This window comes from Peromyscus maniculatus, chromosome 3 (genome assembly GCF_049852395.1).
Source record: "Peromyscus maniculatus bairdii isolate BWxNUB_F1_BW_parent chromosome 3, HU_Pman_BW_mat_3.1, whole genome shotgun sequence".
NCBI lineage: Eukaryota > Metazoa > Chordata > Mammalia > Rodentia > Cricetidae > Peromyscus > Peromyscus maniculatus.
This window is the reverse complement of record NC_134854.1, coordinates 144662014-144674359: the sequence shown is the minus strand read 5'-3', so window position 1 is coordinate 144674359 and position 12346 is coordinate 144662014. Positions and strand designations below refer to the sequence as shown.

General features: G+C 42.8%; 1 protein-coding gene across 1 annotated transcript in view; it reads right to left on the bottom strand.

Moving 5' to 3' along the window:
• LOC102928403 (murinoglobulin-1-like) overlaps nt 1-12346 on the bottom strand; it is a 52950-nt gene that overhangs the window by 24928 nt on the left and 15676 nt on the right. The window contains exons 11-13 of the mRNA XM_076567885.1: nt 11700-11861; nt 6724-6951; nt 6478-6541 (exon numbers count right to left, since the gene is read on the bottom strand). Of these exons, the coding sequence (XP_076424000.1) occupies nt 6478-6541; nt 6724-6951; nt 11700-11861 (454 nt within the window). The remainder of the gene's footprint in view (nt 1-6477; nt 6542-6723; nt 6952-11699; nt 11862-12346) is intronic.

Below are 12346 nucleotides of genomic sequence, written 5' to 3'. Positions count from 1 at the left end.
AGGGAATGGGAAGAGACAGTTATGGGTCAGAATACTGACAGGAAAACTCAAATAACTAAACACAGTGGACTGGAGGACAGTCTGTATGTGGAAGACATTCTTACATCTGGGCTGTTCTGTGGTTAATTGTTTGTATGCTAATTATTTCAGGAGGGTATGGGACGCTCACAGTAAGATACCTTCCACCAAGATGTTCACCATGGAAAGTTATATTGCTTATTTATAGCTATTCACATACTAACCTCTTATCTATATTACATCTTAACATTCCAAAAGTATCTGTTAGATACTCCTGTTATAAAAATGGGTGAAACAACCTTGACTAATGTTTCATTTATTATTTAGATAATAATATAGATGAAAAATATAGATGGCAACCTGGTACTCAGGGAGCTGATATTTAATGATTATCTCAGAGGAGTAAGTTACATTTGAAAACAATAAGCATATCTTTGTAGTCAATAAAATGTTCACAGTATATTTCTTGAGAAAAAATTAGCAATTTTAGAAATCTCATATTATTTCTGGTGAACCCGAGGTGATTCATAAACCTTCTCAAGATGAGTGCTATAACTTGCATTTCCCTCTGAGATACCACCTTACGCCTGTCAGAATGGCTAAGATCAAAAACACTGAAGACAGCTTATGCTGGAGAGGATGAGCTAGGGCAACTCTCCTCCACTGCTGGTGGGAATGCAAGCTTGTACAACCACTTTGGAAATCAATATGGTGCTTTCTTAGAAAATTGGGAATCAATCTCCCCCAAGATCCAGCTATATCACTCTTGGGCATATACCCAAGAAATGCTCAATCATACCACAAGAGCACTTACTCAGCTATGTTCTTATCAGCATTGTTTGTAATAACCAAAACCTGGAAACAACCTAGATGCCCTTCAACTGAAGAATGGATAAATAAAATGTGGTACATATACACAATGGAATACTACTCAGCAGAGAAAAACAATGATATCATGAGGTTTGCAGGCAAATGGATGGATCTAGAAAAAATCATCCTGAGTGAGGTAACCCAGACTCAGAAAGACAAATATGGCATGTACTCACTCAGGAGGATACTAGAGGTGGAACAAGGATGACTGGACTGCTACTCACAACACCAGGGAGGCTACCTGGGAAACAGGACCCCAAGAAAGACACAAGGATTGCCCAATGACAGAGAAATGGCTGAGATCTACATGAACAACCTGGATGTGAGTGGGAGTAATGAAGAGCGAGGGTCGAGGGAAAGAGAGCCTGTGGGAGCGGGAGATCCCAGCTGAATCAAGAACAGAGAGGGAGAACAAGGAATAGGAGACCATGGTAAATGAAGACCATATGAGAAAAGGAAGAAACAAAGTGCTAGAGAGGCCCACAGAAATCCATAAAGATACCCCCACAATAGACGGCTGGCAATGGTCGAGAGACAGCCAGAACTGACCTACTCTGGTGATGGGATGGCCAAACACCCTAATAGTCATGCCAGAAACCCCATCCAAGGACTGAGGAATCTGGATGCAGAGATCCATGGCTAGGCCCCGGGTGGAGCTCCAGGAGTCCAATTAGCAAGAAAGAGAAGGGTTTATATGAGCAAGAATTGTTGAAACCAAGGTCGGATAAAGCACAGGGACAAATAGCCAAACAAACGGAAACACATGAACTATGAACCAAAGGCTGAGGGGTCCCCAACTGGATCAGGCCCTCTGAATAGATCTCTGAAGTATTCGAAGGCCACCTGGCCAAACATCCCAATTGTCGTGCTAGAAACCCCATCCAATGACTGAGGAATCTGGATGCAGAGATCCAAGGTCAGGCCCCAGGTGGAGCTCCAGGAGTCCAATTGGCAAGTAAGAGGAGGATTTGTATGAGCGAGAATTGTTGAGACCAAGATTGGAAAAAAACACAGGGACAAATATACAAACGAAAGGAAACACATGAACTATGAACCAATAGCTGAGGAGCCCCCAAGTGGATCAGGCCCTCTGGATAAGTGAGACAGTTGATTAGCTTGATCTGCTTGGGAGGCATCCAGACAGTGGGATGGGGTCCTGTCCTCAGTGCATGAACTGGCAGTTTGGAACCTGGGGCTTATACAGGGACACTTGGCTCAGCTTGGGAGGAGGGGACTGGACCTGCCTGGACTGAATCTACCAGGTTGAACTCAATCCTCGGGGGAGTCTTTGCCCTGGAGGAGATGGGAATGGGGGGTGGGCTGGAGGAAAGGCGGGGGTGGGGGGTGGTAGGGGGAAAACAAGGGAATCCGTGGCTGATATGTAAAATTAAATTTAATAAAAAAATTTAAAAAATGAAAAAAAAGATGAGTGCTATGATTCCTGTTTAATGTTTGTAGAAGAACTAACTGGATATTTTATTAAATAGCTAAATAGTTTTTATAACTAACAAGGAAGCCCTTCTTCAGTAAGTTTGTTGAGCATCTAGCAAGTCCCTATCACTTCTAGAAATCACTTGGAAGACTTCTATGAAACTACATATTAAAATTATGTGTTTCATGCAGTCGATACTGTAATGAAGAGAAATGGATAATAAATAGGTAAATTATAGAAAATATATTTGCATGTGGTAAGTGCTCTTTGGGAAGGAAAGGATGGCAAGAAGATGAATACTGAGAATACTGGGATCCAGTGGTAACTTGGGATTTTAATAGGAGCAGGTAAAAGGGGCCCCATTAAGAGAGTGACAGTTGAGCCAAGTAGAACTCAGCATTGTCATCAGGATATGACAGAATGATTTCTTTTCTTTCTTTTTCTTTTTTAAATGGATAATAGAGATTTATTAAGATATAAATTGAGGAAATACACTCACAAATATAGAACCAAGGAAACAGTTTAAGTTGTCCTCTGTTCTGACTAGAAGTGAATCCACCTGGCAGTCTGATCATGCCAGGAAGTAGGAAGCAGGGGCCTCATGACCCCTCTCTCTTTCTTTTTAAAGAGGAGAGAGATGCTTAGTGGTTAAGAGCACTGACTGATATTCCAGAAGACCCAGGTTCACTCCAGGAAAAAGGAAGAAAGAAACATATGAGGCCTCTCTCCTCTCATTTTAAGAGATCACCTAGGAAGGTAAGAAGCACTGCCTTCTTTGGGCCATACAGCCCAAGGTCGTGGGCAGAGCAAATACCACTACATCCATTTATCCATTGATTGGCATCTAGTTTTGAAGATGAAAGAAGACTAATATATCTCAGAGCATAAAAGTGGCCTCAAGAAGCTGAGAATCCCCTCAGCTAATAGAAAAGAGACAGAGGTTTTCATCTTTCAATGGAAAAAGACCAAATTCTTGCAAAACTGCAATAAACAGGGAGTGATTTCATTTCTTAAGTCACAGCAGCTATAATTCCTGCCCAAGACCTTTGCAACATCAAGCCCATCAAAATTCCAGTATGGATGGGGAGGGGTTCATGGAGACCCAATCTTAGCTAAGGAGATGTTGACACTGATGGCTGCTGAGGGGAAGATAAGTCAGATTTCTTCAGGGATGCAGGCCCTGGTAGACCTCCCATGTTTCAGTGGATGGCCCCATACCACACGCACATATGGGTAGCACTCACTGAACATAACCAGTTAAAAAAAAAGGATGAGAAGTAGGGAAGGGGCCTGGTGGAGGTAGTCAGGGAGGAGTTGGAGGAGATTAATGAGGAGTAGGGATGCATGAACATATGTGTACTCTCTTCCCTTTGCTACCTCATGGTTTTGGATGCTGGTGTGGATCAGGGCAGAGCTCTCTGGAGAAGAGCAATGAACGATGCCTCACTATTCTAGGATCCTGCTATAATCCCTATTTCCTGTATTGTGAGTTTCCTGTATTATGCGTTAACCCCCCCCCCCAATAAATTCATACAGTCATTAAGCTATTTTTGTGGATTGGTAGTGATTTAATTGCATTTAGACAATTTTCTGAATAGAGCACCAGTAGAACAGACACTAAGATCAATAATTAATAAATTGGACCTCATGAAATTGAAAGCTTTTGTAAGGCAAAGGACATGATCAGTAGGACAAAACAGCCACCTATGGAATAGAAAAAGATCTTCATGAACTCCAACAAAGGGCTGATCTCCAAAATATATAAAGAATTCCAGAAACCAGACATCAAAAAAAAAAATTAAATAATTCAATTTAAAAATAGGGTGCCGACTAAGCAGAGAATTCTCAACAGAAGAATCTCAAATGGCAGAGAAACGCTTAAAGTAATGTTCAACATCCTTAGTCATCAGGGAAGGCAAATCAAAATGACTTTGAGATTCTATCTTATACCTGTCAGAATAGCTAAGATCAAAACCACAAATGACGTCTTATGCTGAAGAGGATATAGAACAAGAGGAACACTCCTCCACTGCTACTGGGAGTGCAAACTTGTACAGCCACTTTGGAAATCAATATGGTTTTTTTCTCAGAAAACTGGGAATTGATCTACCTCAGGACCCAGTTATATCATCACTCTTGCATATACCCAAAGGATGATTAACCATACTACAAGGACACTTGCTCAACTACATTCATAACATCTTTATCCATAATACTCAGATCTTGGAAACAACCTAGATGCTCCTCAACTGAAGAATAGATAAAGAATATGTTGTACATTTACACAATGGAGTATTACTAAGCTGTTAAAAACAATGACATCAAGAAAAAGTAAATGTATTATGTAGTAATGGCTGTCTTGAAACTCTATGTAGACTAGGCTGACCTCCAACTCACAGGTTGTATCTGCCTCTTGATTGGTAGGATAAAAGGTGTGTACCACAAAAAAGAAAAAAAATGTAAATGAATGGAACTAGAAAAAAATCATCCTGAGTTAGGTAACCCAGACCCAGAATGACAAATATGGTATATATGAACTCATAAGTGGATATTAACTGTAAAGTATAGGATAACCATGCTATAATGCACAGACACAGAGAGACTAGGTAACAAGAAGGGCCCAAAGATAGATGGGATACATAAATGTCCCTGAGAAGAGGAAATAGAAAAGATCTTGCAGGTGAACAGGGCAGGTGGGGATGGGAACTTGAGGGATCATGTTGGGAGGTGAATGGAGGGGGAGAGTACTGAAAGAGATGACTGGAAATGGGGCATATTTTAGAGTCAGGTTGAAACCTGATGCAAAGGAAATTCCTAGGAATCAACAAGAATGACCCCAGGTAAGACTTTTAGCAATAGTGGGTATGTAGCCTGAACTGGCTTTCTCTTGTAATCAGATTGGGGAATACCCTAATGGTCATCAGAGAGTCTTCCTTCGGTAACTGATGGAAACACATGCAGAGATCCACAACCAAACATTAGGCTGAAGAGAAGGAGGAAGGATTGTAGGAGCCAGAGGGCTCTAGGACATCAAAAGAACAGAAACCACAGAATCAACTAACCTGACTCATAGGAACTCACAGAGTCTAGACCAATAACTAGGGATTCTGCATGGGCCCAACCTAGTCCCTCTGTACATATATGACAGTTGTATAGTTTGGTTTAGTTGGAAGGCTCCTTACAAAAGGAGCAATGACTGTCCCTAACGCGCTTTGGCTGGCTCTCAGGAACCTGTTCCTCATACTGGATTGCCTTGTCCAGCCTGAACCCAAGGGGAGGAACTTAGTCTTACCGAAATTTGATGTGCATGCTTTTTTAATAGCCATGTGAGGCCTGTTTAACAGACACAGGAGTAGTGGATTGGGGAGTGGGAGGAGGCGGTGGGAGGAGAGGAGGGAGGAGAAACTGCAGTCAGGATGTAAAATAAATAAATTAAAAAATACATTGTACAAATATATGTAACTTTCAAAGAATAAACAAAATGTCTTTAAAAGTAAAAACAAAGGACTGGAAATATAGCTCAGAGTTAAGATCACTTGACGTTCTTGTAGAGGACCAAGTTGATTTCTAGCACCCACTCAGGCTGCTCAGAACTCTGTAACTCCAGCTTCAGGGGATCTGATGCCATGACTTTGGGGGCACCTACACTGATACACACATACTTACACACACACACACACACACACACACACACACGCACACGCACACGCACACGCACATGCACACACAATTTAAAAATATAAAAATGAATCAAATTGATGTACCTAGATTGTTTTAAAGATCAGTGATGTCACCCTTCATATTTATTTTGGATGGACTCTAAGATAACATACTTTGCCTTGGTGATAATCTGTGTGTGAATGCATAGATTCATCACTTGGAGTATTTTGTGTTTTCAGATGTTACATCTTCAGAACAGATAGTTCCCCATGTTGAATGATACCCAGTTTGGAATCTGAGACTTTTCCATCCTGAAGGTCCTGGTATGAGTGATAACCTACATTAGATGGCAGAACCTTGACTTACTGTTGTGGAGAGTGTTTATGGTGACACACAAACACCATGGCATCCTTAGTTGCTCAATGGTGAGATCTGGCTGGTGAGTATGTGGGGAACTCAGTTGGAGACGTGTTACTGTGTGGGTGGGAAACACTCACATTCTCCTGGCTCCATGTGGTGAGTATGGCTTCCAGTCTGGATAATGCTACCCTTGGCCATGACCTAAAATAGAAAGTGTTTTCCAAGCTTACATCTATATTTTACAAAGCTTTCTTCTAATTGACAAATCTATTGTTTGAGACCCAGACAGAAATACCCAGCCTAGAACCCAACATGTCAGAAGGAGAGACATGGTCAAGAGATGAATGACTCTTTGTAGTTCTCAACATGGAGGTAGAACTCACCAGGTAATAGAAGATAAGCTCTCCCATCACTCTTAAGAGTGGCCCCTGCAGAATAAAATGTGCCTGAACCATGTGATTCTGATTGCAGAGCAAGACACCAGCCTCTGTCTCCAGGTGGACGTAGCTCCTGCTGAAGGAGTACACACTGTGAGCCATATGATGTATCTCTGCGTGCTGTTCTGCTGTACAAGGATGATGGATGCATGAATTTTCCTCCTTGTGGTAGACCTGGAGAAACAACAAATTTTCATTAATCATTTTAAAAATTAGATGTATAAAATTATTTATATAACATGCATATGCTTCAATAAGTTTGAATCCAGTTACTGGAAAATTGGGGGATTTGGAATAAGTTTTATTGTTTTGTTTTTCATATTTCTATTTTGATGTTGAAATTTTCACATTTGTGAGGATGAATATTGGACATCTACTATTAAAAGCAAATTTTCTTAATGAATAGCCTTCTTTGAAAGGCTTGATCTCCAATAATCCTCAGGATCATGGAGGAAATTTCAAAAAGTTCATCAACACCAAAGTAAAGTAGATGTATGAATATCATTCAAAACAACTAAAAATACCTGTGGTGATATTTTACTTGCATGTTAATGAATAAAGTTTGCCTGGAGATCAGAGGAAATAGAGAGCCATTTTAAGTAAACACAAAAGTCAGGCAGTGGTAGCACATGCCATTAATCCTATTACTTATCAGGCAGGGTCTCTGTGTGTTCAAGGACACACTAGGGAACAGAGCCAAGCATGGTGACACATGCCTTTAATCCCAGTACCAACCATAAAGAGCTGGAGGTCTGTACAGATAGGCAGTGACAAGGAAGTAAGGACAAGGGTAGGCAGGAGGTGGCTCACATTTGGAAGCTGCAGTATGGTCAGGAAACATTATCTGGTGCCTAATCTTATTTCCCTGACCTCTCAGGCTTTTACCCCATATTGGCTCCATGTTTTTTATTTAATAAGACCGCTTAGAAATTTGTCTACAAATACCTACTATAACCCAATTCCAATGAACAGAAAGGGAAAATACACTGAAGTTAAACACTTAGGTTAAAAATAGAGAGAGGAGCCTCTTGGCACTTCTAGGTCTGGTGGTCTCACTGAGCACAGTCACAGGTCCACCCCAGGCATCTAGACTTGGGGCAGGAAGAAATCAACCATGAGCCCGCTGGGCACCACCATTATGGTGAGTGAATACAAGGTGGGGAAATGGGAGAGAGAGAGAGAGAGAGAGAGAGAGAGAGAGAGAGAGAGAGAGAGAGAGAGAATGAATGAATGAGTCATGTGCTAGGGAGAGAGGCAGATCTGAAGAGGGCAGTGAGGAACAGGCTGATGTAGATGGCCTACTTGCCACAGAGGGCCTTGATGTTGTTCCTGCCTGGGCTGCTGCCAAGGGCCATGAACTTGGTCCATGGTCCTGATGTAGCTTTGTGGGTCTGTATTGATGTCTGGACCTGGACTGCTGCTAAGAGTCATGTCTGGACCTGTGGCCCTGCTGCAGTCACAGTCTGAGTTCACATCCATGGCTCCTGTTATCATTGATAGCAGTGAGGATAGGCTTGAACATAATTGGTCCAGGCCTCCTTGGCTACAGGACTGGGAGAACTGGCCCTGGCCCTCACTGACTGCAGCACTCAGGAGAGTGGGCCTTGTACCTCCCCAGGGCATACAGTAGAGCAGTCCCTGCTGGTGAGGGTGTGGGAGATCTGGCCCTGAAGAAGTCAGAGTGCGAGAGCTAGCCTCATGGTCTGTCACGTGATGGCATGGGGAAGGGAGATATTCCCACCTGCCCCTCATCACTCACCTCTCACCACCCACTGCAGACAAGAAAAGCTGGTCCTGGGGTCATGAGAGTGGGAGAGCTGATCCTGCCCCTCAGCAGCCACAGCATTTGGGTGAGTGGTCCCTGTACTTAGCCCTGGCAGCACAAGAGAGCTGACCCTGTTGGTGGTGGTGCAGGTGAGCTGGTCTGGAGGGCATAGGAGCAAGAGCACTGACCCTCCCCCATATGCCATGTGGTGGCCTGCCTGAGGAAAATGCCCTCCCCCCTTGCCCCTTGCCACCCGAGGCAGGTGAGAGAGCTGTCCCCAGGGTCATGAGAGTGGGAACCTGGGCCTGCCTCTCACCAGCTGCAGCTCACAGGAGAGCAGGCCTTGTACTTGGCCTGGGCAGCACACTAGAGCTGACCCTGTTGGCAGGGGTCAGAGGTGAGCCAGGTCTGCCCAACCCCCTCCTGCTGAGAGCTGCTGGTAGCAATGGCTTTACCTGAGGCCATGGGTGTATACAGCAGGTAAAAACTAGTATTCAACAGGTTGATCCACCACATGCAGTGAACACTTACTTACAAGTAAAGATGTGTGGACTAAAATGTATATTGTGTGACTCACTGGGACAACAGTGTGGTGGTAATCTAATTATACTGAAATATGATTTTGATTGTATGTTAATAAATAAAGTTGTCCGGGGGTCAGAGCTATTAGAGCCATAGCAAGAGTGTGGCGGTGGTGGCACACGCCTTTAATCCCAGAAAGCCAGCCTTTAATCCCAGGGAGTGGTGGTAGAAAGCAAAAAGATATATAAGGCGTGAGGACCAGAAACTAGAAGCATTTGGCTGGTTAAGCTTTCAGGCTTTGGAGCAACACAGTTCAGCTGAGAGCTATTGGGATGAGGACACAGAAGCTTCCAGTCTGAGGAAACAAGACCAGCTGAGGAACTGGTGAGGTGAGATAGCTGTGGCTTGTTCTGTCTCTTTAAATAGACTAACAGACAGGAAAAGAAGCCCTCATTCGGGAAGCTGGGACACCGCAGGCGGAAGGGTGAGATTTTGGCTCTGAGCTCTGACCTCTCGGCTTTCTCTTTTGCATTATTTCTGTGTTTCTTATTTAATAAAACAGTTGGTTACATCCATACAACAGCTTCTACATTGATATGCTTTTGGTTTTTAGTGTTTTTTTTCTGTTTTGATTTTGTTTTACTTTTAAATTTTGAGGGTTTTTGGGGAGTGGGTATCACAAGGTCAGAGGGCAGAAGTGAGGGGGTGGGGAGACGGGTGGGATTGGGATACATGATGTGAAATCCACTAAGAATCAATTAAAAGTTTTTTTTTTTAATGCAAAAAGAAATTGAGGTAAATTTCATTATTAAAGTAGCAAAAAGGGAGTCTGGGGAAAAGAAAAAAGAAGCAAGATCAGAGAGAAAGGAAAGGGGGCCCAAGTCTGAGAAATAAAATCCAGGAACAACACACTAGAAGTCTGAGTTTGTGATGTGAATGGAAAGAAGACTACTGGGGCAGAAGTGTAAGAGTTGGGGGGCGTTGGAGAGATAATTGGGGAGGAGGGTCAAGCAAAAAATGTATAAAAATGACATAGTGAAACCTGTTACTTTCTATGCTAATTAAAATCAAACAGAAACAACAAACTCAGAGGAGGAGGGGGAAAGAAGAAGTAGGTTGGGCAGGAGGGTGAGAAGGAAGAAAAATCTGAAGTAAAACCAGGAAAGAATAAATGAAATCTAATTCTTGTGACTTAGGTAGAGATGAATCTTTCTAAGGCCTTATTTCAAGGATCCACCAGAAATACGAGAAAAGAGGGCAGGGAAGTGACTTGTTCCATCTGAGCCCCAGTCAGGCAGATCAAGGTAGACATCCATCAGAAGAGCAAGGTAGACAGGCCATCAGATCCACTCAGACAGGCCATCAGAAGAGCAAGGTAGACATCCATCAGAAGAGCAAGGTAGACAGGCCATCAGATCCACTCAGACAGGCCATCAGAAGAGCAAGGTAGACATCCATCAGAAGAGCAAGGTAGACAGGCCATCATATCCACTCAGACAGGCCATCAGAAGAGCAAGGTAGACACATCATCAGGAGAGCAAGGTAGACAGGCCATCATATCAACTCAGACAGGCCATCAGAAGAGCAAGGTAGACACACCATCAGGAGAGCAAGGTAGAGAGGCCATCAGATCAAGGTAGACATCCATCAGAAGAGCAAGGTAGACAGGCCATCAGGAGAGCAAGGTAGACAGGCCATCAGGAGAGCAAGGTAGACAGGCCATCAGGAGAGCAAGGTAGACAGGCCATCAGATCAGCTCAGACAGGCCATCAGGAGAGCAAGGTAGACAGGCCATCAGATCCACTCAGACAGGCCATCAGAAGAGCAAGGTAGACACATCATCAGGAGAGCAAGGTAGAGAGGCCATCAGATCAAGGTAGACAGGACATCAGAAGAGCAAGTTAGATGGGCCATAACAAGAGCCAGGTAGACAGGCCATCAGAAGAATGAGTCCCAGCCTGAGCCACCAGCTGAGCTAAGACAATGTCTGAAGCACTGCAGGGCTGACTTCCGGTCACTGAGTCTATGTGTGTGCTCGTGTGGGGTCTGTTAAGTAATGACAGTGTGAGCTACGTGTGATCTCGCCAGCTAAACCTATCTTCTGATTGGCTGAGTTTCTCCTTACATCAGAGGAACCCTCTCAGTGTGTGTGTGTGTGTGTGTGTGTGTGTGTGTGTGTGTGTGTGTGTGTGTGTGTGTGTATGCCTGCCTAAAGCAGAAACTAGTGTAGCATCAATCATATTCAGATAAACAATAACTGCCTCTTGTTTGGGAAAATGGGTACAGCATATTTGGATAATGAATTTGAGAATACACAGCACCTATCCTTGACTGAATAGATAAAAACATACTTTTAATCATTTTTGTTTGAAGGCCCTGACTTGAGATATATAGAAGACAAAAAAAAAAAGACAGATTATGAAAAATATTGTATTAAAAGGAATGTATTCATAATGTGTGCACTTATTTATCTAGCCCTTTGCTCATACCTTTATCACTGATCAGAAACCTTTTATGTTTTGCCCTAAAATAAGAAAGTTTGGCATGGGAATATTTTTTCATGAAGATACACATTATTAAGTTCAAGCTGTTAGAAAGCTTCACCATGTGTCTTATGCCCTCATTTCTGACTTACTTTGATGGCGAGGAAAGACCCCTTGATGTTGGTGGTGTTGATGGAGAACTCTGCCAGGCCATGCTGATCAGAGGTAGTGACATTGGTGTAGTCAAGTTCATGTGCTTTGATGAAGATTTGCTCATTCGGCATGGGAGCTCCTTTGATATCCACTAGGCGGACCTAAATTGAACAAGGAAGAAAACTATAGTGTAGGTATGATGATACCATACAGAATAGAAGAGAAAAACTTGTTTCAATATTATATAAAGATCTGAAAAGATGCACCAACTAATTAAGCATGGAAAAAATTATTTTTACAAACATCTAACACTTTAAAATCTACACCAGTAGGACTGGCTGTGTTGTAAAGCCAGAGGCTGAAGGTGTCATGTTCTTAATATGACTCCATAATAGATGCTTCATACTTAGCTGTTATTCACAAGAAACCATCGAAGAATTCATCGTGTGAAGTAAGGGAGGCAGATGCACTGACACAGGCAAAATGAAATCTAGCGAGGACACTGAGGCTAATGGAGAGTGGGGTTGGTTATGAATATGTAGCATATCTTGCTTCATTGTTGAAACAATGACATTTTAGGGTTTAAGGTTTTCAAGGACAGTAGTCATAAATAAAAAATTTGCTCCTTATGCTTTATGTTTGGGGA